Genomic DNA, 23,813 nt, shown 5'->3' on the forward strand with positions numbered 1-23,813 from the left:
ATGGCCCCAGCTAAGGGGATGGACACCACCCTGGCTGTCTTGGATCTGGGGCCTGGGAATACGTTCCGGAGCACCCTCAAGGTAGAGGGCAGCAGACCGAGGCTGGCTTGGGGTTAAGTGAAGCACGTGGTCCGAAAGGCAGGGGAAGTTCTTCCTGCTGGTCTCCCCTTTGAGTTCCCAGGAGACAGGGAGGGAGATGGGGACTTGTGAGTGGAAAAACTAGAGGGGGCTAATGTTTTTTGGCTTCAGCACAGCTGTGATGTCTGAGGAAGTGGGTGGGGCTCCTCATCCCGTGGGACATTAGCAGTCAAGATCCCCGTGGCTATATTGCACATGTTTGTCATACCAGTTTCTGGCATGTCCCGGGCCTGGCAGTGAGGGTGGTACCTGCTTTCTTAGTCACAGAAGCCCGGCTGGAAAGCATGATTTTTTAAGAGGGGTGGGTCACCGGGAGTGTGGAGGGTTGTCAGAGTCACCACCCCCACATTTGTATACATGAAAACACAAAACTCATATTTTTATAACTGTCATCCAACAAGGGCTAGGTCTCATGAAAAATCTTCAATAAATACTTGAATGACTTACATACTTTAAAGCTAGTAACTCGGGAGAGGGGTACAGGGAGTTCACCTAAGGCACAGCAAGGGGGCAACAGGAGACCCTGATACCATTGTGGGAGGGGCCTTCTGGAAGGCAGACCCCTCCCTGGGCAGGTGAACTGGGCTTGGAGAGAGGAGAGAGAGTTCTTCTGGGCCTGTGGTGCGATGGGGATGAAACTGGATGTCCACAGCCTCGGGCACCTCGAGAGTGGAGGGGGAGGCGGCTGGCCTTGATAGGCCCACCGAGAGCCGCAGCTGCAGGCCCTCTCAGGGAGCTGGTGTGGAAAGCTACAGGGTTGTCAGGAACCGAGGGTGTCTGGAACAGGCGGGTCAAACGCCCATGGCACTGCACCCCGCAGCTGCCGCTCCTGCAGAGAAAAGCTCTGGGTGCGTATGCGACTTGTCACCTCCTGGGTGCGCAGCGTGAGCCCGAAAATGTCCTCGTGGTAGCGTTGCTGATCCTGTCGGGAATTAAAAAAAAACAAAAACCAAACTCAGTGGATTGGAACCCGACCTGGACATGGATAGGAGCATGAACCTGACCCGCCACTAGAGGGGACCGGCCTGGGGGGGGGGCGGTGAAGGGGGGAGCCACCCCTTCTCACCCGCAGTACGCCGATGACGTCACCCGCTTCGTCCAGCTCCATGTCGCCCTCTGTCGCCAAGATTCTCTGCACCGTCTGCAGCACGCTGGTTGCCATGGTGACATCGCCGCAGACAAACATGTGGCCTCGTTCGAGGCACAGCACGCGGTGCACCTCGGCGGCCAGCTCAGTCCTCAGGATGTCCTGCACGTAGGTCTGGGGTGGGGCACAGGGCGGGCCCTGGCTGAGAAAGGCCTCCGCGGAGGGGCGGGAAGGAGGCTCCGGAAGGGCCCCCGGCTGATCGGGGGCGGGGCAGGCGGGCTGTCCGAGTCTTACGACACCCCCTCCCCAACGCATCCCCTGCCCTGCTACCTTGGGGCTGCCGGGATCTCTGGAGAAGGCGGTGAGGACGTTGCCAAACACTCCGCGCTGCTGGGCGTCCTGCACCTCCTCGCGGTAGAGATGGTCGAGTTGGGAGCATCGGCAGCCGAACACCAAAGTCATGGGGGCGGGCTGCAGCCCTGCGAACGACAGCGACACGGAGGCTGGGGAGAGAGCGCCCCCTCCCCTGGGCACAGCCCTGGCGACGCCACCCACTAGCCACTCTTACCCAGGGTGACAAGCCAGCCTTTTTGGGTTGGAGCAAGCGCTGTCTTGGGTGTCTGGCCTCTAAGGGCAATGTAGAATGCTTTCACAGAGCCCCTGGAACATCTCCGATTTAGAGAAGGAAACCGGAGCTCTCAGGTGAATGGCCAGAATCCGGGCTACTGACTCAGAATTCTGCGTCCCAGGTCCCTTTCCTGTCCCAGCCCACATTTCCCCCTCACTTAAAAAGTATTTAAGGGCTGGAGGGTTGGCTTAGCGGTTAAGCTATTTTTGCCAGCAAAGCCAAAAGACTCTGGTTCGATTCTCCAGGAACCACATTAGCCACATGCACAAGGAGGCACGCGCGTCTGGAGGTCCTGGTGCGCTCATCCAACCTCTCTCTCTCCCTCCCTCCCTGTTTCTCTGTCAAATAAATCAATAAAAATAAAATATTAAAAAATGTTTAAAAAATATATTTATTTGAGAGCATGGGCGTGCCAGGGCTTCCAGCCACTGCAAACAAACTCTAGATGCATGTGCCCCTTGTGCATCTGGCTTACGTGGGTCCTGGAAAATCGAACTGGTGTCCTTAGGCTTTGGAAGCATGCATCTTAACCTCTAAGCCATCTCTCCAGCCCTTCCCCTCACTTTTAACCGTCCTCTCTTCGGTACAGGGCCTTCCTTAGGTCTTGCTGGCACCGAGGTGATGTCTTGCTAAGTCCCGAGTCCACCTGAGGCATTTCTCCTGTCTCCTGAACTCCTGCCCTATTCCTCCTCAACTCCCTTTATCCTTCGTCCTTAATCCACACCTACAATACGCCAGACATGGGGAAGGCAGAGAAACAGGGCTGTTCTTGCCCCAACCCACCTCCCTCCTTCTAATAAGCTTCCTGTCACCCTTGGTCCTAGTTTCTTGCACGTTTATTCCCTCCATTTCCACCCTGTTGTGCCTATATTAACATTCTGAGTTCTGATCAGACCCTCATCAACCTCACCTTTGCTTTCAATGTCATGTAGTCGCTCCTGCCAGAATCCTCTGAAGGGGGCAATGCCAGTCCCTGGGCCCACCAGGATGCAGGGCAAGTTGGGATCAGGTGGTAGCCGGAAGGAAGGAGCCCTGGCCAGAGAGACTCCATCAAACCCCCTTTCTTCCCTCTGGTTCCCCACCACCACCCTACGCATGTCTTGCATGGCCACTAGGGAGCCAGGAGTACAGACAGGAAAACCCGAGGCCCAATAACTGATGAGCTCATACTTGTAAAATCCTCGAGACTCTGTCTCATGTTACAATCTTAATGTTTATTAAAAGAACTCTCTCCTGGGTGTGGTGACTCATGCTTGTAATCTTAGACTTGGGAGGCTGAGGCAGGAGGGCTGTTTAAAGTTCAAGCCAGCCTTGGCTATGGAGAAATTCCCATCTCAGAAAAAGCTGAGTGTGGTAGTGTGCATCTTGTGAGGTGGAGGCAGGAAGGCCAGGGTTCAAAGTCATCCTCAGCACGGGGGTGTAGTGATGCACACCTTTAATCCCAGCACTTGGGAGGCAGAGGTAGGAGGAGCAACATGAGTTTGACGCCAGCCGGAGACTACATAGTGAATTCCAGGTCAGCCTGGGCTAGAGAGAGGCCCTACCTCAAAACAAAACAAGAAGAACAAAGCAAAACAGGAAATAAAACAACTCTATTATTGGTAGAAGCTTTCTGGGGACATGGATTGAAGGATATTTATATAATTCACTTTAGGGGATTAAAGAAATGACCAGGGATTGGGAGTGGTGGTGCACACACACCTTTAATCCCAGCACTCAGAAGGCAGAGGTAGGAGGATCACCATGAATTTCATGCCAGTCTGAGACTACATAGTGAATTTCTGGTCAGTCTGGGCTAGAGGGAGACCCTACCTCAAAAAAAAGGAAAGAAAAAATTAAAAAAGAAATAACAGTAACTGTGGTACACACGGGTCATGCCAGCCCCTGGAAATTAGAGGGAGGAGGATAGAAAGAGCTCAAGGGCAACCTCAGCTACATATGGAGTTTGAGGCCAGTCTGGGCTAAATGACACTGTTTTATTTTTTATTAAATTTTTTATTTATTTATTTGAGAGCGACAGACACAGAGAGAAAGACAGATAAAGGGAGAGAGAGAGAGAGAATAGGAGAGAGAGAGAATGGGCGCGCCAGGGCTTCCAGCCTCTGCAAACGAACTCCAGATGCGTGCGCCCCCTTGTGCATCTGGCTAACGTGGGACCTGGGGAACCGAGCCTCGAACTGGGGTCCTTAGGCTTCACAGGCAAGCGCTTAACCGCTAAGCCATCTCTCCAGCCTGACACTGTTTTATTTTTAAAAAATAAAATCAAAACTATATTTGGAGAAGGGAGACAAGACTACTGGCTCATTTGTCTTACATAATAGCCATCACATTGGTATTTGGGTTACATAGAGTTGGATGGTAGGGTTTATGTGAAATTTGGCATCCTGGGTGGGTTTGGCTCCCCAAGTCCTTCCGGTGCCATTGTTGGGATACCTGTTCTTCTCCCTGAGGACTGGCTGCGTGCTGGAGGACAGACAAAGTGTAGAGAAGAGGCCCTGGGACCCACCTCCCAGTGGATTCTAGCTTGTACCCTTGGGCTGAGTGAGGTCTTGGGGACCACAGTCCCAGTCCAACATAGGTTACAGCCAAGGACACAGAAAGGCACAAAGTGTAAGCCACTCTCTTACAGCAGGGCACTGGGTCATCCGTGTTGTCTCTGGCAGGCAGAGTTTGGGGCAGGATGCCAAATCCAAGTTAGCAAGGCCCAAAGCTCAGGCACAGCTCTGAAGTGACCCAGTGACCCTCAGTCCTTGGTCTCTTACACAGGTCATCCCTTGCTTTCACCATCATGCCTCATCAGGGCTACCAACTGACTCTGAGTGCCCCCCCCCCACCCGCTAGATTCCTCACTGGTTACCCCAGCCTGGATACAGATACCCTGCTCTAGCCACCCCTGTCCATCCTACAGGATTTGTGGTAAAGAAGAAGCTAAAAGTTGAACTGATTCACCGAGTTACTGTAAGAGTTAACTGCTGAGGAGCTAAAACTTATCTTTGTCAGCAGATGGAAAAAATCCCAAAGAAGGAACTGCCCAGAAAGGGCCCAGAGGAACGATAAAAAAGACAGTTTACGCTAAACCAAAGTAAAATGCAGTTCCTTGTTAGGGTGGCCTGACTACAGAAACGACTGATAGGAATTGGCACATCTTGTTTGTTCACTCGCCCCTCCCCTTGGCTATGAACACTATAAAATGGAAATTAAATCTTAGCTTGGGGCCAGAACTTCTTTGGAGGGCTGCCTCAAATTATTTGCCCCCCAGCCCCCCGAGGTAAATCAACTCTTCTACTGTCAGTCATACTGGTGTTGGAGTGATCTCTGCAGAGAATGTCTGCAGCAGTCTCACTCACCCCCTGATGAAGCAGGGCACCGCGTCTCCTGCCTTGAGTTGGCTCAGCCACGTGGAGCAGACTCCGTAGTGCAGGGGACCCAGCCCGTCTGAGGAATAGGAGGGACAGTGAGGGGATCTGTTCCAGTCCTGCCGAGGCCAGGTCCTCCCCGCTTCCAGCCTTACCTTGGGTCCTGTACGCCAGCACAGCCACAGTGAGGTGGATCTCTCCTGGGTGGGCACTGGGCGCTGAGCTGACCGAGTAGTACCGGGGCTGGAGCAGGGGCAGCTGGGTGAGGAGCAGCGGGGCGGGCAGTGCTACGGATGGGAACTGCTCCAGCACCTCCAGCAGCGTGGGGCAGCGGAACCACTTCCACTCCTCATAGCGCCTTGGGTCCTAGGGGGCACCGGGAGGTGCGCTGGGAGTTCCATAGCCAAGTGGAGGGCTCGCCCTTCCTGACCCCCTCCCAGCACAGCCTCCTTAAAACTGCTGCCTCTCACTCCAGGCCCAGCAGACCCTGGAAGACCTTGAGCATCAGACATGAATTGGTCAGCCTGGAGCCAGGTGTGGAGACTTCCTGCCACTGCCCGCGCCGTCCCCACGCCCAGCCCAGTCCTCCTCCCTAGCGGCGCCTGTTCCCTGGCAGGCTGACCCTCACCTGGCTGAGGACCTCCAGCTCCTGCTGCTCAGCAGACTCCTCGGCCAGAGTGCTGAGAAGTCGAAGGAGGCGAGGGCTGGGTGGGGAAGTGATGTCCAGGAAGAAGGTGAGAGCCTGCCGTAGCGTGCAAGGGGGTAGCCGAGGGTCCCGCACCCAGCCCGGCGGAGGGCCACCTGGGGATAGGGCATAGACAGCTTTAAGAAGGGGTCCCAGCTGGAACTGTGCTGGGCCTAATGATTGCTTTCTGGGGACTGGCCATGTGTCACTATCTCTCTCTCTCATTTAATATTTTATTTTTATTTGAGAGAGAAAGAAGCAGGTAGAAAGATAGAGAGAGAGAGAGGGCAGGCGAGTGAGTGAGCGCCAGGGCCTCCAGCCACTGCAAGTGAACTCCAGACACATGTGCCCCTTGTGCATCTGGCCTATGTGTGTCCTGGGGAATCAAACCTGAGTCCTTTGGCTTTGCAAGCAGTCACCTTAACTGCTAAGTCATCTCGCCAGCCCTCTTTTTTCTCTTTTTCTTTCTTTTTTTTGACACTATGTCTTATTGGAGAATCTGTTCTCAAAAGCTTGTGTGGGACTGGGCAGCCCCCTGCCAGGGCCGGCTGATCTGGGCTCCTTTGGCCCCATTCCCGCATAGTGGTGTTAACTACAGGCACAGAGAAACAAGACTGTGGGGGATGAGGAGCCTTCTGAGGGTGTCTGGAGGTTGTGAGAGAGGACATCTGGCAGCAACGCCAGCCTGGCTGCGGTTGGACAGCTAGCTCCAGGCAGTGCTGAGCTGTGTAGGGAGGTGGTGGCCCTATCAGCGCTCAGCTCCAGGGATTCTGGGCCAGGGGGATGCAACTGGCCTTTGCTGCCAGGGACCACCATCCTCACCAGGGCTGCCCTTTTCCAGTTGCTCCACTGCCACGGGCTCCATGGGTGGTGGTGGGTCCTCCACGCGGCTCAGTAGGGCCTCCACGAGGCCTGGCCGGTTGGGTGGGCACACACCTATGTGGTCCCCTGGCTGGTACTGCAGCCCCTCCTGGTGTCCAGCGTCCATACGCACCAGGATCGTGGCCCGGCTAAGGGTGGAGAAGGACACAGTTAGAGGGTCAGCATGGCAAGGGGGAATGGGAGAATGTGGGAGGACAAGGAGGAGGATGTTGGGTTCCTGGGGAGGAGGGACCCTGACAGTGAGAAGTGTGGGGTGAGTGTTCTTTCTCACGTAGATTTGCTGCTCTGCAGGTTTTCCACAGAGAGGATCTCAGCTTGGAACATCTTCCGCCTGTGCACATGGGTCAGGCCTATGGGTGTGGAGGGACAGGGGAGCCTGAGCTGGGGAGCAGGGCCTGCGAGGGAGAGAATCCCTGGACCCACACAGACCCAGCAGGGCTAAGGGTCAGGTCAAGGCCACACCTGGCAGCAACTGGAGGCCCTCCGCCTGGGCACTCAGACGATACCTCTGGCGCTTCCAGCTGCGTTTGGGGCTGAAGATATCCTGGGCAGCGGCCTTGGCATCCTCTCCCACACAGAAAGTCTCACAGGCGGCCTGAGGGATGAATAGGTGAGGACCCAGGGCTGCCTGTCGCCAGTGAGTGGCCTCAGTAAGGAGTCAGGGGAAAGGCTTGCTGAGGGAGGGGGTGCTGGGCCTGGAAGCTGCCCAGCAGGTTCCTTCCATTCCTGACACAGGAGCCCAGGAAGTCTGAGTTCTCCTGGTGGGGTCAGCAGCTGCATTAACAGGAGGAGGGAGCATGAGGTCGAAAGAGACCAAGACTGAGCCAGCACAGATCACTACACCTTATTCTCTCTCTTTCTTTCTTTCCTTCCTTCTCTCTTTCTTTTGTTTTTTGAGGTCGTGCCTTACTGTAGTGTAGCTTAGGCTAACCTGAAATTTACTATGTAGTCTCAGGGTGGCCTCGAAACTCACACTGCCTCCTGAGTGCTGGGATTAAAGGTGTGCGTCACCAGGCCCGGCTCAACACCTTATCTATTTATTTTTTTCCATATCATGGCTTGGCTACTAGCCTAGGGTCCCTGGTTTGTCCCACCTGCTAGTTACTGTGTTGATCCCATGACCCTGACAGTGTACTGCTTGGCATATGAGTGGCTCAGAAGACAGCTGTGCACTCAGACCTGCACTGGAATCTGGACTTACATCTTACATGCCTCCAGTTTTCCCTATCTTGACACCTTATGGGTTCCAGTGACGATTCAATGAGATGCTTTATGCAAAGCCCTTGCCATAGCACGTGGAGACAGCTGGTGTTGCCCTACCACGAGAGGCAGAGAGTGTGCTCGACCTTGTTATCTGTGTGCTGTGGTCAGACGCACGTCACTCGATGGACACTCGATGGACTGGCCTGTCCCTGCTGAGATCCGGGGTTGCCCTGTGATTGGCCAAGCACTATCGCCAGACCCAGGTTCTGATTCTTTTCTGTGTGCACAGTTATATCTCTTCCTTCCTTCCTCAGCCCCGTCCCTTCCTTCCTATCCTCACTGTTACCAGCCCAGTGGGTCTTCCTGCTTCTCAATGTCATATTCCTCAAACTTCACGTGGTGTGGTCTTGCAGTGCTCAGAAACTTCCAGTGGCTCTCTTTGTGTCTGTATGCTCCAGGTTTTATTTTCTGTCCTTCTCTCACCACTCTTGGCCTTCTTAGCAAACGCGCCGGTCTCCCACCTTCGAGGATCCTTCCTCCTCACCATGGGCCCAGACCATCTGAGGAGGACGCATGCTGAGGCTCCTGGCGCTGAGTGAGCAGTGCCAGCGCCGGGAAGACGAAGCCCTGCCAGCTCCAGGAGCAATCCCCACACAGGCAGCACTGCCCTGCTCCAGGAAACCCAGGCTGAAAATGTCTCAGTCCTTGGGAAGTTTCCGTGGGCAGCACCAACCCTCCAGGCCGGCTGCTGCCTGCCTTGTCTGGCTTCTGGGTGTTTGGAGTGCCTGCGGACCTCAGCTTCCATTCTGGCCATCGTCTGACTCTGTGGGATCTGTCTCCCTCCATCCTGCCTTCCCCACACTCCCTTTGTGCACCCACTCCTGGAGCCAGCCTGTGCCTGCCCGAGGTGGGCTCCTGAAGGCCCTGCCTGCTCTCTTTCAGGTGGGCTTCTAGCTGGGCCATGTTCACCACTTGGAACTGAGCCCAAAGGGCTGACTATGTAGTGGCAAAATGAGGAGGGATTTAGAAAGAACCAGGACAGGGGCCAGAGAAGCAGACATGATGGGGAGGGGGTGTTGGCAGTAAGCCTCTTGCCTTAGCTGTGAAGGTGTAGATTGGAAGTCCCAGGTTGGTACAGGTCAGAATGAGGGGCTGGATGAGGGCAGACTTGGGCACCAGGGGCTCACCTGGAAGGCAGCCTGGGCCCAGCCGCGGAAGGCCTCCTCCTGGCCACATAGCTCGTCACCCTGGCCCAGCTGCAACAGCCGCTCTCCGCCAAGTTCCTCCAGCCTCGTGTCCACCGCCCGAGCAAAGGCACAGAAGTGGGGATACGCCCGGGAGCCCAGCCCGAACACACAAAACCTGGAGTACATGGAGCCGTCGCTAGAGCCCTCATGCCAGCCCTCGTCTGCCGAGATGGCTGGCCTCCTGGGCACACCCTGCTGTGAGCACTCCCAACCTGAGGGTGCCCAGGGCTCCTGCACTGTCTGTGTTGCTGGACTCTGTCCTCTTCCGTCGCCAAGAGGACACCAGTGGGTCTGAGCAGGAGACACTGTTGAAGCGGATTTTGTAACTCCTGGCAAGAGAGGATAAAGACAGTGTTGTTCCAGGAAACAGAACTTGGAGACAGCGCCCCAAGTCCAGCTGAGGGACAGTTAGGGTTCCCATAGGAAACAACCTTGGTGGTGGTACTGAGGGGTTCTGCTCTGCCTCACCTTCCTCCAGAGGAGAGCTCAGGAGTCTTGGGGACTGGGCAGGCCCCCAGGGATAGAGGGCTTTTGGGGCTGGCTGGCACCCAGGCCTCCTGGTCTTGTTCCTCTGGTTTTTCTGGGGCAAGACTTGGGGCAACTGGGTGTATGTGTGTGTGTGGGGGATGTCTCCAAGTTGCCTTTTTTTGAATGTCTCCAAATGCCTAAGTGCCTCCTTGCCCCACTTCTGCACGCTGGTGCCACGGTGCCCACTCACTTGTGCTGCTCTGGCCGTGGGGAGCTGTTGTAGGGGCCTGACATCTCCATCAGTGCGGCTGCAAAGCTCTGCCCGGGGAAGCAATTGCATCACAGTTAATGGTATTTCAGACTGCAGGAAAGTAGGGTGGTCATGCTTGCCCGGCTACTGCTCTTCCTCAGTAACTTTTTTTTTTTGAGGTAGAGTCTCACTCTAGCTCAGGCTGACCTGGAATTCACTATGTAGTCTCAGGGTGGCCTTGAACTCACAGTGATCCTCCTACCTCTGCCTCCTGAGTGCTGGGATTAAAGGTGTGCACCATCACGCTTGGTTGGTTTGAAATTTTCAAAGGCTCAACTTTTTTTTGTTGTTTGTTTGTTTTTCAAGGTAGGTCTTGCTCTGGAAGTCACTATGTAGTCTCAGGGTGGTCACGAACTCATGGCTATCCCTTCTACCTCTGCCTCCCAAGTGCTGGGATTAAAGGTGTGTGCCACAAAGCCGGGCAAGTGAAGTAAGCAAGTGAAGGTCACATGCTTACTAGGTGGAGCATGCATCTGGAGTTCAACTTCAGTGGCTGAGTCCCTGGCACACCAGTTTTCTCTCTCTCTCTGACTTGCTAAACAAAACAAAAACTTGGGCTGGAGAGATGGCTTAGCGGCTAAGCGCTTGCCTGTGAAGCCTAAGGACCCCGGTTCGAGGCTTGATTCCCCAGGACCCATGTTAGCCAGATGCACAAGGGGGCGCACGTGTCTGGAGTTCATTTGCAGTGGCTGGAGGCCCTGGTGTGCCCATTCTCTCTCTCTCTCTCTCTCTCTCTCTGCTTCTTTCTTTCTCTCTGTCTGTCGCTCTCAAATAAATAAATTAAAATAAACAAAAAAATTAAGAAAAAACCAAAAACTTAATGGGGTGATTAAATCCTGCTTGAAGCAGGAGGGTTGAGGGCAGCTCTTTCCTGTCCATACCAGCACCAAGCACGAGCAGTCCCCAGTGCTTTGGCCAGTTTGGGGCGGACAGATTTTGAAGGATCTTTGCAGTGTCCTGTCCTAAGTGGACATCATTTGGTATCGTTTAGGTAGCCCTCTTCAGAAGACTGCCCCACATCTTGGTGCTGCTATGGAACGAGCTTAGAACTAGGTGAAAAAAGCCTCACATGAGAGAGAGAGAGAGAGAGAGAGAGAGAGAGAGAGAGAGAGAGATATCACATCTAAATACTAACTATAGATGTGGCTGGGAGGTGGTTCAATAGGTCACCACGGCACATGTGACCTGCAGTTTCTGAACGCTTTACAGGAACTGTATAGCTGTATGGCATTTCACAAGCCGGACATACCCTTGTAAACAGAACCCCCTTAAAAGGTATGACCAGCATCCTGAAGTCACCTCCCTGCCTCCCCACAGTGGGAAACAACCACCTTCATGATTTCTAACTTACTGGATTAGAGTTCCCTGTTTTTGAACTTGAAACAAAGTGAATCCTCCAGTCTGTGTCCTTTTGTGGCTGAATTCATTCTCTCTCTCTCTTTTGAAGTAGGGCCTCGCTGTAGCCCAGGCTGACTTGGAATTCACTATGTAGTCTCAGGCTGGCCTTGAACTCATGGTGATCCTCCTACCTCTTTCTCCTGAGTGCTGGGATTAAAGGCGTGCGCCACCACACCTGGCTTCCTTCACTGTCTTTTGAGATTCCTCTGTGTAGTTGTACATTGTAATTTGCTCGCCCGGTGGCATTGCACTTGAACTTTGTTCCTCTATCTATTGTTGATTGTCTCTTGAATTGTTTCCAGTGTGGGGTGTTATAAGCAATGTGCTATAAACAGTTTTGTTCATATATTTTCCTGTACTATATATGCCTATATTTGTTCCATTAAAATTCTGGATTTAAATTTAGAATTGAAATGCACAGCTCTTAAGAATGCAAGTTGATCTGGCCCACCGGCAGTTAAAAAAAAAAAGTTAAACTTACATTTGCCCTATGACCCAGAACTTCTTGGTATTTATCCAAGAGAAATGAAAACATAAGCCCACAAAAGCCTGGTACATGAATGGTCATAACAACTTTATTCATAACAACCCCAAGCTGGAAAGATCCCAAGTGTCTATCAGCAGGAGAACAGATAAACAAGCTGAGGCTGTTCACACAATGAACACGCTCAGCAGTGGAAAGGAGCTGAACCATCCAATGACACAGAGACCGGTGACAGGGCCATGGGACTGTCTTCATTCACATGGAATTGTGGAGCAGGTGAAGCCAGCCACTATGGCAGAAATCACAACTGCGTCCCGAAGACATCCGGGGAAGGAAACTGTCTTGGATCAATTGAGGAGGGGACTGTGTAGGCTAATGACAATGCTCTACAGTATCTCACAGACTGTGGATGACAGGGAGACACACTACTTATATGCTAAAGAAGTCAAATCATGGTGGTATTTATGATTTGAATGTTTGATTGTTCCTAGAATTTATGTGTTGTAAATTTAGTTTCCCAAATCACATGTTAATGATATTTGGAGGTGAGACCTCTGGGAGGTGTTCAGGTTTTGTTCTTATGAATGGGTGAGTCCCTTTGTGAATTAATGAATTATACTGGGATGGCTTGGTTAGAAAGCGGCTCTCTGGCCAGGCATGGTGGCGCATGCCTTTAATCCCATCACTCGGGGAGGCAGAGGTGGGAGGATCACCGTGAGCTCGAGGCCACCCTAAGGCTACTGAGTGAACTCTCAGTCAGCCTAGGCTAGAGTGAGACCCTATCTCAAAAAACAAAACAAAACAAAAAATGAAAGCAGCTCTCCGGCACACTCCCTCTGTGTCTTCGTGTTTTACTCTCATGCTGTGTCATGATGCCCAAGTTGGCTCCACCAGACTTGAAGGCAGGTTTTTTTCTCTTTCTTTCTCCACTCCCCCCCCCCAACTCACTGAGTAGTTGTAGATGACCTTAAACTACTGATTCTCCAAAGTGCTTGGATTTCAAGTATGCACCACCACAGATGGCTCAGGTTTTCTTAAAAGGCAGATGGGAATGAGGGCAGTATGGACAAAAGGGCAGAGTGAAAAGACTTCTATCAATTCAAGCCTGCTGAGAGACATCTAACCTCGAGTTCTAGAGGAGACACTTAGCACTCACAATGGATTTAACACCCGAAGCTGGAAGAGCTCAGAAAGTAGACACGCATGTGAGTTAAGGCAGTCCAGGATGTAAACTGGAAAGATGGCATGGCAGACAGCTTCAGGTTCGCTGAGCTGAGCTTCCAGACCAGGCACAGTTACGGAGGAAGGGATTTACTGAAGCTTACAGATCCAGGGGAAGTTCCATAATGGCAGAGGAAGCCGGCCTGCCTACACAGGACCAATCACACAGAGAGAAGCCACAGCCAAAAGCCACACAGCACACTTCTGGAACTACAAGTGGAACTAGGCACACTTTGCCTTTCTTTAGATTGAAATCTCAGACCCACCACCACACCTTAAGATTCCCCCAGTGACACTGCCGCCAGGTGGTGCAGATGCAAACTACAAACTAATAAAACACTGAATATATTGGGAACCATCTATTCAAACTACCAAAGACAGTTAACATTAAGGCACCCCATGAAGGTGCTTTAGTTTTTTTTTTTTTAAGACTTTTTTTTCAAGGTAGGGTCTCACTCTAGCCCAGGCTGACCTGGAATTCACTCGGGCTGGCCTCAAACTCAACAGTGATCCTCCTACCTCTGCCACCCAAGTGCTGGGATTAAAGGCATGTGCCACCACGCCCAGCTCACTGTTTTTCTTTTTTGTGAAGACCTCAGAGCTGTTTGACTTCTTTGGTCAGCCAGGAAAAGCCTTCCTCACGTTAAAACCTTGCAGTGGTCATGGAGATGATGTGGAGTAGGGACCAAGCAGTGGTAGGGCTCGCTCCCATGGGAAGGGCTTCCCAAGCCTCTCCACTTCCTATCTGTGTGTGTGTGTGTGTGTGTGTGTGTGTGTGTGTGTATGTGTGTGTGTGTGTGTGAAGTGCCTGTCCATATACTCCAATTTCGAGTACCTCATTTTCAGTGACCCTTGTCCTCAAAGGTCTCACCTCTCCATTCTCTGGGGGATCCCCATTTCCAAATGTGCTCGTCACCACCAACACCAGCGCCTCATGCTCTAGGGACACCACATCATACTCATCCATGCACAGGACCTGTGGGTAAGGAGAGAACGGATATTCTGAGAATGTGTCCCTTTGTGCCTCTGTTCTTCCTGCTCCAGGCCTCCTTGGCAGGCCTGACTGGACTTGAATCCATGTGGACTGTAGGTTTCCTTATGATCCCTGACTTTTTTTTTGGGGGGGGGTCTTATGTAGCCTGGGCTGGCCTTGAACTCACTATGTAGTAAATAACAATCTTGAACTCCATTTTTTTTCGAGGTAGGGTCTCACTCTAGCCCAGGCTGACCTGGAATTCACTATGGAGTCTCAGGGTGGCCTCGAACTCATGGCGATCCTCCTACCTCTGCCTCCCAAGTGCTGGGATTAAAGGTGTGCACCACCATATCCTGAAGTGTTGATCCTTCTGACTCTATCTCCAGGAGCTGGGATTCCAGGGGCACACCACCATGCCCCCTTGAACCCTGACTTTGACCCTTTCCTGTCCTCCAGGTAACTCTGAGGATGCGAGTTGTAACTTCTTCTCCTGTCTCTTGCCCCTTGCCCCCTGGCTGCTGCCCTACCCGGGGGTCAAACGCCTTCCGGAAGAGCCTCCCCAACTGCTGCGCGTAGCTCTGGGCCCGGCCAGTCTCCGAGCCATACAGGATGGTGGCCTTCACACGCTTTGCCATCACCGTGCCCATCAGCGATGCCGAGATCTTTACTGCGCTGCAGGCAAGGGTCAGGTGAGAGCATCTTGGGTGCACAGAACTGGAGCCTCCCCGGCAGAGGTCCAAACCCATCACAGCAAGGTCTTGGGGGTCCACCTCTGGGGTAGCTCCAGGGCATGGGGGAGGGGACGTACTCCTAGGGTACCCACTTGGCCACTTCCTTAAAGGTCTTCTTTCTGGTGATGCCAGTGCCCTTGGCTGCACTTCCCTTCCAGGGGTCTGGCTGTAAGACATTGGAGGGGACAAAGTGGGGAGTAGAGTGGAGGACATGAAAGTTAAGGAATCCCGTGAACTGCCCAGAGCTGCACCTGCGTGGGCAGGAGCCAGCTTTGCTGTGTACCTGGTAACGGAAGGCGGGAGAAAGGAAATAGTTGACCATCTCTTGATGGAAGACAGGAGTGAGGCTGCCTGAGATGGGGGGCACGATCCAGGCCCAGTCGGCAGGGCATCCCCCCCTGGCTTTCTGTTCGTTCTCCAGGTGCTTCATGAAGGAGGCGGTGGCAGCATGGTGGTCCACGATGGTCACTTTGGCCAGCTGAGATTGGGGGAAGGAGAGACACTGGGTTCAGAAGGTTCCTACCGACCCTGTCTTTTCTCCCTCTACCACTTCTGTGATTCCAGTCCGTTTTATGTCCAGGTGGCTGCAGTCTTAACAGACAAGGTGTTCCCTTAATCCACAGCATCACTTTCTAGGGGTAGCTTGGATAATCATGCCTCAAGTTGTGATAGCAGTTCTGATTTCCAGTGTCTGTGTGCCTTGCCTCCAAACCAGAATGTGCTTAACTCTCTTTCCTCCATTTGCAATACTGGCATGAAACCCAGGGCCTCACATATGCCAGGCAAACCTTCTACCTCTGGGCCATATCGCCAAGCCTTTCCTGAACCCTTGAGACCCCATAGGAGCATTCTGGTTTCCTCAAACTCTTCCGGTATGTGTACCATTCCCGCACCCTGCATGGTCTCCATTTGGTATTAGAATGGCATTTCCAGATCCCACTGGGTCCTACAATATGCCCTGGGAGCAGTTGTTGAGCAAGGCCTCTGGCAGGTACTTGGTCCCATACTGTTAGCACTTGTATTATTAGCACCCGTGTGTCCAGAACTGCAGGCCCAGTGTGTGCCATGGCACATGGACTTTGACATCTCCACTTCCACCCACTCCAGCTGTGCCTGTTCCTATGTGCCTCCCCACTCCCCTGCCCTCCTGCCCGGCAAAGGTCTGTGTACCTGATAACTGTGCAGCACGGCCACGTTAATTTCCACCGCCGCCTTGTCTTTCCACAAGGATGAGGTTGTCCGGGTGTCCAGGTCCATGCAGACGGCCACGTCCTGGGGCAGGTGAACAAGACATTGGAGACGGGAATGAGTGGGAGGAAGAAGTGAGAGGCACTGGCCTCTGGGGGATTATTTCACATTCCAGTGTGAGTTGGGTCAGTTTTTCTTTTTTTTATTTTCTTATTTTTCTTCTCTAAAAAGACACCATGAGAAAGTCATCCTTCAGCCTAGGCCTTTCATTTCACATCTCCAAAATGAGTCTTAACCCTTTCTGAGTCAAGATTCAGTCAAGGACTGAGTCAGTATGGTAGTGCATGCCTGTAATCCCAGCACTTAGGAGGCTAAGGCAGGAAGATCACTATGAGTTTAAGGCCAGCCTGGATTGCAGAGTAAGACCCTGTCTCAAAAAACCAAACGAGGGGGCTGGAGAGATGGCTCAGCAGTTAAAGGTACTTGCTTGCAAAGCTTGATGGCCCAGGTTTGATTCCCCAGTACCGATGTAAAGCCAGATGCACAAAGTGGTATTTGTATGTGGAGTTTGTTTGCAGTGGCAAGAGGCCCCTGGTATTTCTCTCTCTCTCTCCTTGCAAATAATTAATAAATAAAAATATTTTAAAAACAAGACCAAGGCTGGGAAGATGGTTCATTGGTTAAAGACACATGCTTGCAAAGCCTGACAGCCCAGGTTTGATTCCCCAGAACCCATATAAAGCCAAAGGCACAAAGTGGTGCATGCATCTGGAGTCTGTTTGCATTGGTAAGAGGTCCTGGTATGCTCCATCCCTCTCTCTCATTCCCTATCTTTCATTTTCTCTCTACTTGCAAATGCATACATAAAAATATATAAAAGCACAACAAAATAACTCAAAATCCCTCCAAACAAACCCTGACAAAAAGCTCTCCTTTGGAAATCTGATGAAAGCCACAAGACACATGCACCACACAGGCACACACGGACTCACACTTAAGCATGTGTGTCCCCATTCCCCAGTTTTGGAGGCTCCAGAGCTCAGTCATGTTTTTTTTTTTTTAATTTACTTATTTAAGAGTGACAGAGAGATAGATAGATAGATAGATAGAGAGAGAGAGAGAGAGAGAGAGAGAGAGAGAGAGAATGGGCGTGCCAGGGCCTCCAGCCACTGTAAACGAACTCCAGATGCATGCGCCCCCTTGTGCATCTGGCTAACGTGGGTCCTGGGGAACTGGGGCCCTTAGGCTTTACAGGCAAACACTTAACCACTAAGCCATCTTTCCAGCTCTCAGTCATGTTTTTGAACTTGACACAGCTTAGATTCTCTTTGGCCCTGGGGTGGGGCATGCATGCAGCTCCGTGTCTCCTCCCACTGCAGCCTCGCACCTCCAGAATGTTGTAGCGGTGCGGGTCACACAGGTCCCTCATGCCGATCTCTGAGCTCATATACCAGCCGCTGAAGGGGGCCGCAGGGAACTCCAGGCCCCCAATTTCCAGTAGCATGTTGGACACAGCTGGGAGGGCATACCAGCGTAGACCAAGGGAGGCAAACCACTCCAGGCTTGGGGGGGGGGGGAGGTCAGCCTTGGATCAGCCTCCCATAGAGACTTTGCTGATGCCCCCCACCTCCAGCCCTGCCTTGAGGAGCTCAGGGATGGCCCTGCCCCCACCCATCCCTTTCATGCTCACGTGGGGTGCTCCAGGGGCACCTCAAGGACCAGCTCTGAGGGCAGAGTGAAGAGTTCTGGAGCTTCATCGGGGGCCTGGAGCAACAGAGGCAGCACATCGAAGCGGCCATTTCCTGGGGTCCAGCCGTGCTGCATGCAGAGCTGTGAGAGTGGACAGAGTGGGATCCTGCCCTTGCCAGAGGCCCTTTCCAAGCCCATCTCCTGTCATGCACACCAGAGTCCCTCAGTGGGTGGGCCTCCATACACACTCAGGGACCCTATGCTTTTGCATCTTCCAATTTGTTTTTGAGACAGGATCTCACGTAGCCCAGGCTGGCCTAGAACTTGCTATGGAGCTGTGACCTGCCTTGAACTCCCATTCTCTTGCCTCCACCTCCCAAGTACTTGGATTCCAGGCATGGGCCACCATCTACCGTTTTCCATTTTTATGTCTGTTCCTGCTCACAGACCTTTCTTTGGATTTCCCATCCATGCCTCAGTTCCCACCTCAGTGATCTCCACGTTGGCAGGGTCTCCCCGCACAGAGCCATCCTGCTGCCTGTAGCCAGCGTATCGAACCAACTGGCTATTCCAGATCCGGAAATCTCCCCGGCCGGGACAGCGCTGGGGGAACACTGTGATAGCCGAGCTGACATGGGGGGTGCAAAGCTGGTTAGAGCCCCCTTCTTCAATGCTACCTGGGGCTGGCTGGGCCCTGGGGTGGGGACACTCACCGAAGGTTGCCTCGGTTGGTAGCATACTTGATGTGGTTGCAGATGTAGGTAAACATTTCCTGTGCAGTCTTGCAATCCCGGGCATCAAACACCTTGGGCAGCAGAGGCAGGGAGAGGAGAGAGGTGGGAGGTGACTTGAGGGTCAGCTCTGGAGGAGTGTTGGCGCCTCTTGCAGCCCATGTGACTAATGCCTGAGCCCCTCCTGCCTAGCAGCCCTGTGTGTCCAGTGTCCAGTATAGCCAGCTCTGCCCACAGCATGTCTCCCCATTCCCCTAGAGGCTGACTTGATACCCAGCACAGAGAAGGGACCTGCTCATCACTGAGCTGAAGCTTGGGGAATGGCCCTAGCTGACAGGAGACACCTAGGGGTACAGGTAGTGAGTTGAGCTCAAGCCAGGACAGGTATCTATGCAATTGCCTTGAGCTAGTCCCCTGATGCTGGGATGGCAGTGGCTACACTAAGTGGCCTCTGGGGACTCTGCTGGTGCTGGCATTCTGATGCTAGGAGGAGGAAGGTGGGGGTCCTATCCTGCCTGAGGGAGAAGGACACGTGACGGTGGGACAGGGGCTAAGGGAGGGACACAGCTAGGAGTGGGGCCCATTGTGGGAGATCAGATGGGTTCAAAGTTGAGCTAAAGCTTTGAACCACTTAAAGGGTTAGGCAAGTGTAGACAGAAGTATGCAGTCTTCATTGGCAATGCTGAGCATACAGCTCTATTTTACATTCTTTGGTGGGCAGCTTACAGCTCAGAAGGCCAAGGTCCATGGGTTCAATTCCCCCTGCAGGTCCCTTTTCCTGTAACCAAAGCTGGTTCTGCATTGTGGGCTGGTGTGAAAGAGGGTTGTGAGGCTGAGGCTGTGAGAGACTTTAGTGGAAGTGGGTGTGAGGTGAAGGGCCCAGCCCCCCTGGAAAAAGCAGCCAGAAGCCACCTCTGTCTGTCAGTCAGGGATCCCCACTCAGCTGTCCTCATTCTCTTGAGATTCTGCCCTGTGAGCGCCATCCACCACCCTGTGCAAGGTTTCCTCAACCAGGTACCAGCCCATAGGAGTGCAGCCCAGGGGCCCTGAGGATGAAGCCATGCCCCATTTTTTTTTTTTTTACAAGTTTTGCATATTTTTTGTTTGTTTGGTTGTTTTTTCAAGGTAGGGTCTCGCTGTAGTCCAAGTTGACCTGGAATTCACTATGTCGTCTCAGGGTGGCCTTGAACTCATGGCCATTCTTTTACCTCTGCCCCCCTTCATTGGGATTAAAGGTGTGCACCACCCCTTACCTTTTGTCTCTAAGGCAACGGGTGCTGCCTGGCACTACCCAGGGAAGACTCTGGGGCTTCATCTACTCCTCCCCTCCCAGCCCGTTACCCCTCCTGGTGTGTGTGGGCCACACCTGCAGCTTTCCCCACTGGATGCGGCCCACACAGCGGGGAGCGTTGCGCCAGGCTTGCTTGGCCCCAAACACCAGTTCACTCTCCCGGAGCTGGTAGGTGCCTGCAGCAGCCACCTCCGCCTCCACCTCCTGGAGCCGCTGCTCATGGGCCAAGGAGCCACTCCTGGGGAGAAGAGGGGCCCAGGGCTCAGTATGGCATAGTGGGGAGGTGGGAGGCAAGAGGAAGGGGTTGTGGGTTGGTGCTCAGGAGGTGACTAGGCTCAGTAGGTGGGGGTGCTTGGGCATGGGGGGGTCACCTCTTTTTTTTGAGGTAGGGTCTCACTGTAGCCCAGGCTGACCCTGTAGTCTCAGGGTGGCCTCGAACTCACAGCTATCCTCAATCCTCCTACCTCTGCCTCCTGAGTGCTGCAACTAAAGGCCTGCGCCACCATGCCTAGCCTCACTTTACATGTGCCACCTCGTGCATCTGGCTTACATGAGTACTGGGGAATTGAACTAGGTCCTTAGGCTTTGCAGGCAAGTGCCTTAACCACTAAGCCATCTCTCCAGCCCTGAGACTCACCTCTTGATGGAGCTGTAATACTGGTTGATGAAGTCCCTGGCCTGACCCAGCAGCTGTTCAGTGGGCGAAGGGCCCTGGGAGGGCCGGCCCTGTAGCTTCCTTGGAAATACAAGCGATCCTAGGCAGCGTCTTGGGGTGCAGGGCCCGTCCTGGGCCAGGCAGGAACAGAAAGCACAAAGGTCAGGACTGGGGCAGGGTGCAGCCAGGGGCTGGAGCAGGAGCTGGGCAGAAGGAGGGAGACTCTGGGAGGTGAGGGCTGGACCAGGGTTGACACTGGAAGTGGGTGAGGTTGGACTGACAGGACAGAGCTTGGGGCCAGGCACTGAGAGTCACTAAAGTTCTTGCATGGCCCTCTGGTCCTCCCCAGTCCTCATCACTTGTTTTTGGAGACAAGAACCAAGTCTGAGCAGGGTGCAACTTCCTCATTCCAGCACCCACCGAGACCAGGCCTCAGCCAGCTCCCACCGTGCCCCCAAGAGACAACGGTGGGGCTCATCTCACCTGCTGAGCTTGCGCACTGAGGGTATCATAAGTGATGTTGCCCACTTCCCAGTTCTTCACTCGAGGGAACTTGGGTCCATCTGGGGGCCGGGTTAGTGGGGGGCTGTTGGGAGTCAGGGGTGGTAGAGTCATGGGAGAGGAGTTTTTTTTTTTTTTTTTTTACTGTTGCACTCCCCAATGTACTCCAGAGGCCCTTAGTACAGGTTGCTTGCTTGCCTGCTGCCCTCACAGTAGCCCTGGGAGGCAGGTAGTGCCCTCTAGCTCTACTTACACTTGAGGGACTCGAAGCCTTGGCTGGAGGGAGCACAGATGGAGCCTGTGCTCCGAGCCTGCTTCTGGTCCTCAGGCGTTCAGGCGGCCCTGGCCACTCTTCTGGGCCTGCCAGTCAGTGCCTGGCTCCTGAGTTCCGGCCCAGGCTGGTCCTTATTCTTTTCATAGTTCCCACCTTGCCTTTTCTGTGCCCAAGGAGTTCCCATAGTTTGAATGTGTTTCTCAAATTCACATGTTGGGAATTTGGTCCCCATACCCCAGTGGTGCGAGGAAGGAGCTTTAGGAGGTGCTGGTGGAGAGGGCTCTGCCCTCAGGAATGGGTCCCTGCATTGATGGACTACTGGGCTCTAGCAAAGTGGTTTTGGTGTGAAATGAGCCCTCTGGCCTGCCCCTGCAGTCTCACCCTGGGATGGCTGTACCGTGTGTGAGAATACAGCATGAGGGAGAAAAGGTCCATGCACTGTTCTTGGACTTCCAGTCTCCAGAACCAAGAGTAAAAGAAACCTCTGTGGGGGAGGGCTTCAGTAGGGTCTGGCTGGCCTCACATTCCCCATGTAGCCAAGGATGGTCTAGAACCCCTGATCCTTCTGCCTCTATCTACCTCCCAAGTGCTGGCGTTACAGGCGGGCGCCACCACACCCAGCTTCTAAGCCTGTATGCTTTGTGCATAAGTGGGGGGGGGGGGCGATCCCTGCTTCGGGGGGCCCAGCGGAGGGAAACCCCAGCAGGATTCCTCGACTGTGATTTCCCCGGCTCACGCCCCTCCTGCCATCCCTGGTCGCGTTGTCGTGTGAAGGGAAGCCTCAGTGGTCTTATCACTTCCTCCCAGCGCCACCAGCCAGTGCAGGAGGAAGGGAGGGCCGCTGGGCCGGCCCTGGTGCGCCTGAACAGCAGCGCTGGGCCCTCAGCCCTTGGCAGGACCTGCCCAGCCTGACACCCCACTGGGATTCCTGGTCTTTCTTCTGCTCTGGGACCAAAGCTCCAGGGAGCACTCCTAGGGGCTGGGACTGCTGGTCTGTTTGGGGTTGATGGCTGCGAGGAAGGGGGGCCCTGGAGCAGGGACTTTTCAGCCTTCACCCCAAGAACCCAAGTCTCCTGCCCGACTCTCTCCCATTTCGGGACATTCCACTTTCTTCCCCACCTAGAATGTCTTTCCCCAGCTCCTGGTCCCCCGTACCCCCCCCCCCCCCCCCCCCCCCCGTGAAGTAACCGCCACCATAGCTGGTGGGAGCCTCCCTGTGAATCTGAAACCTACAACCATGGCCCATTTTATGCAAACAGAATCTCAGAGAGGTTAAGTAATTTGCTTGAAGTCAGCAGCTCTTGGCAGGGGAGCAGCATTCAAACCTGGGTCCAGTTCTGTAAGAGAACCCCTTCCTTTCTTCATTTTCACCTGTTACCTGTTGGCCACGCTCTGGCTATCTTTTCTGAGCCTTCCAACCCCTTCTGTTACCGTCCGCACTGGTTAACATTTGCACATTTGCACTACCAGCCTGGCCCTCCCGGCGGGGCCGCAGTCTCCAACTGATCCCTGGGCCTCAGGCCTCCACACACCCACCCTGCCCACACATTGCACCTGCTTTCTGGCCATGTGTCCCTCACCTGTGATCTGGCGCTGGTGTTGGTGGAGTCTGAGATGGGGTTTCTGGTGCCCGGCTTGGCTCTGATGTTGGGGAGGTCGGGCCCTGTTTGCCACACAGCCCGAGGCCCAGGCCAAGCCCCAGGCCGCAAGGCGGCCCAGGCTCTTGGCCCACACTCTTCAAGTTGCCCATGTTGGTCAGCCGTGTGCGAGTCAACTGTGCTGTCTGCTCCGGCCGAATCCTGGCCTCTTCCTTAGGAAGCGAGGAGGAGGCTAGAGGGAGGGGGTGGTGGGAGGGGGGCTCTCTGGTGCTGGCCCTTGCCCCGCCCCTGCCCCATACACAATGGGACAGGAACAAGGCCGGCGGGGTGGCTCTAAAGCCTCGGCTTGGCGCCCACTGGCCAGAGGGTGGGGGGCCGGACGCCTGGGTTCCGCCAGGAGGGCTGATGCTGATAAGTGGGAACCCAGGTGTCCTGTAGAGGCCTGGCACTGGCAAGTGGGAGCCGGGTATGGGGGGGGTGGTTTGCTGGAATGGTGGAATGCACGTGTCTGCACCCCCTCACTCTGAGCAACCGGAGGGTGGGAAAGATGCTTTGGTACTGTCAGGTCAGAAGGGGAAGGCTTTGAGCACTGGACCAGTAGCTGGGTGATGGAACCCCATACTGCCAGCGACCTCAGGGCTCTCTAGGCCCACCCTGGCCTTTTCCCTCCCTGCTTCAGAATTCTTCACTGGGGCCTTGGGGACATAGATACTGCAAGTAACCCTTTGTCCTTGTGGCTGGCATCAGGGTATCCTTTCTCCCATCTCAATTTCCTGGAACCCCCCACTCCCCATGACTCAAGTGGGGGATACAAAAGGGCAGGAAGCTGCCATCCAGGGCCTCCACCCCCAGCCCTGTCATCCAGTGACGCACTTTTCCCTGGGGCAGGCAGGTCAGTCCTGAGACCTGGCAACCAGGCGGAGGCAGGATGACCCACAGGGGGCTGCTGAGTAAAGGCTAGGAAAACTACAATTCCCAGAATGCTGGGAACACATACTAGTATCCTTTGGGCATCTTGGGCAGAAATGTATACTGGGGTTTGTAGTTCCGTTCTATCCAAGGGTTGGAGACA

General features: G+C 54.0%; 1 protein-coding gene across 2 annotated transcripts; it reads right to left on the reverse strand.

Moving 5' to 3' along the window:
* Nucleotides 1-542: 542 nt before the first annotated feature.
* Nos3 (nitric oxide synthase 3) lies at nt 543-22,936 on the reverse strand. Of its 2 annotated transcripts, none has more exons than XM_045160534.1 (26): nt 22,724-22,936; nt 20,852-20,954; nt 20,351-20,499; nt 19,789-19,951; nt 18,405-18,496; nt 18,178-18,319; nt 17,693-17,766; nt 17,390-17,564; nt 15,985-16,086; nt 15,098-15,292; nt 14,907-14,980; nt 14,611-14,755; nt 13,979-14,083; nt 9,945-10,012; nt 9,439-9,555; nt 9,167-9,341; nt 7,239-7,371; nt 7,048-7,126; nt 6,717-6,904; nt 5,838-6,010; nt 5,365-5,575; nt 5,201-5,288; nt 2,764-2,885; nt 1,556-1,704; nt 1,205-1,399; nt 543-1,060 (listed from the first exon to the last, which is right to left on the reverse strand). In XM_045160534.1, the coding sequence occupies exons 1-26, from the start codon at nt 22,891-22,893 to the stop codon at nt 899-901; spliced, it is 3,549 nt and encodes a 1,182-aa protein (XP_045016469.1). In that variant the 5' UTR covers nt 22,894-22,936; the 3' UTR covers nt 543-898. The 2 variants fall into 2 exon arrangements, with proteins under 2 accessions (XP_045016469.1, XP_004669648.1); XM_004669591.2 differs by having other exon boundaries at nt 17,693-17,832.
* Nucleotides 22,937-23,813: the final 877 nt, after the last annotated feature.

This window comes from Jaculus jaculus, chromosome 10 (genome assembly GCF_020740685.1).
Source record: "Jaculus jaculus isolate mJacJac1 chromosome 10, mJacJac1.mat.Y.cur, whole genome shotgun sequence".
Classification (NCBI taxonomy): Eukaryota; Metazoa; Chordata; class Mammalia; order Rodentia; family Dipodidae; genus Jaculus; species Jaculus jaculus.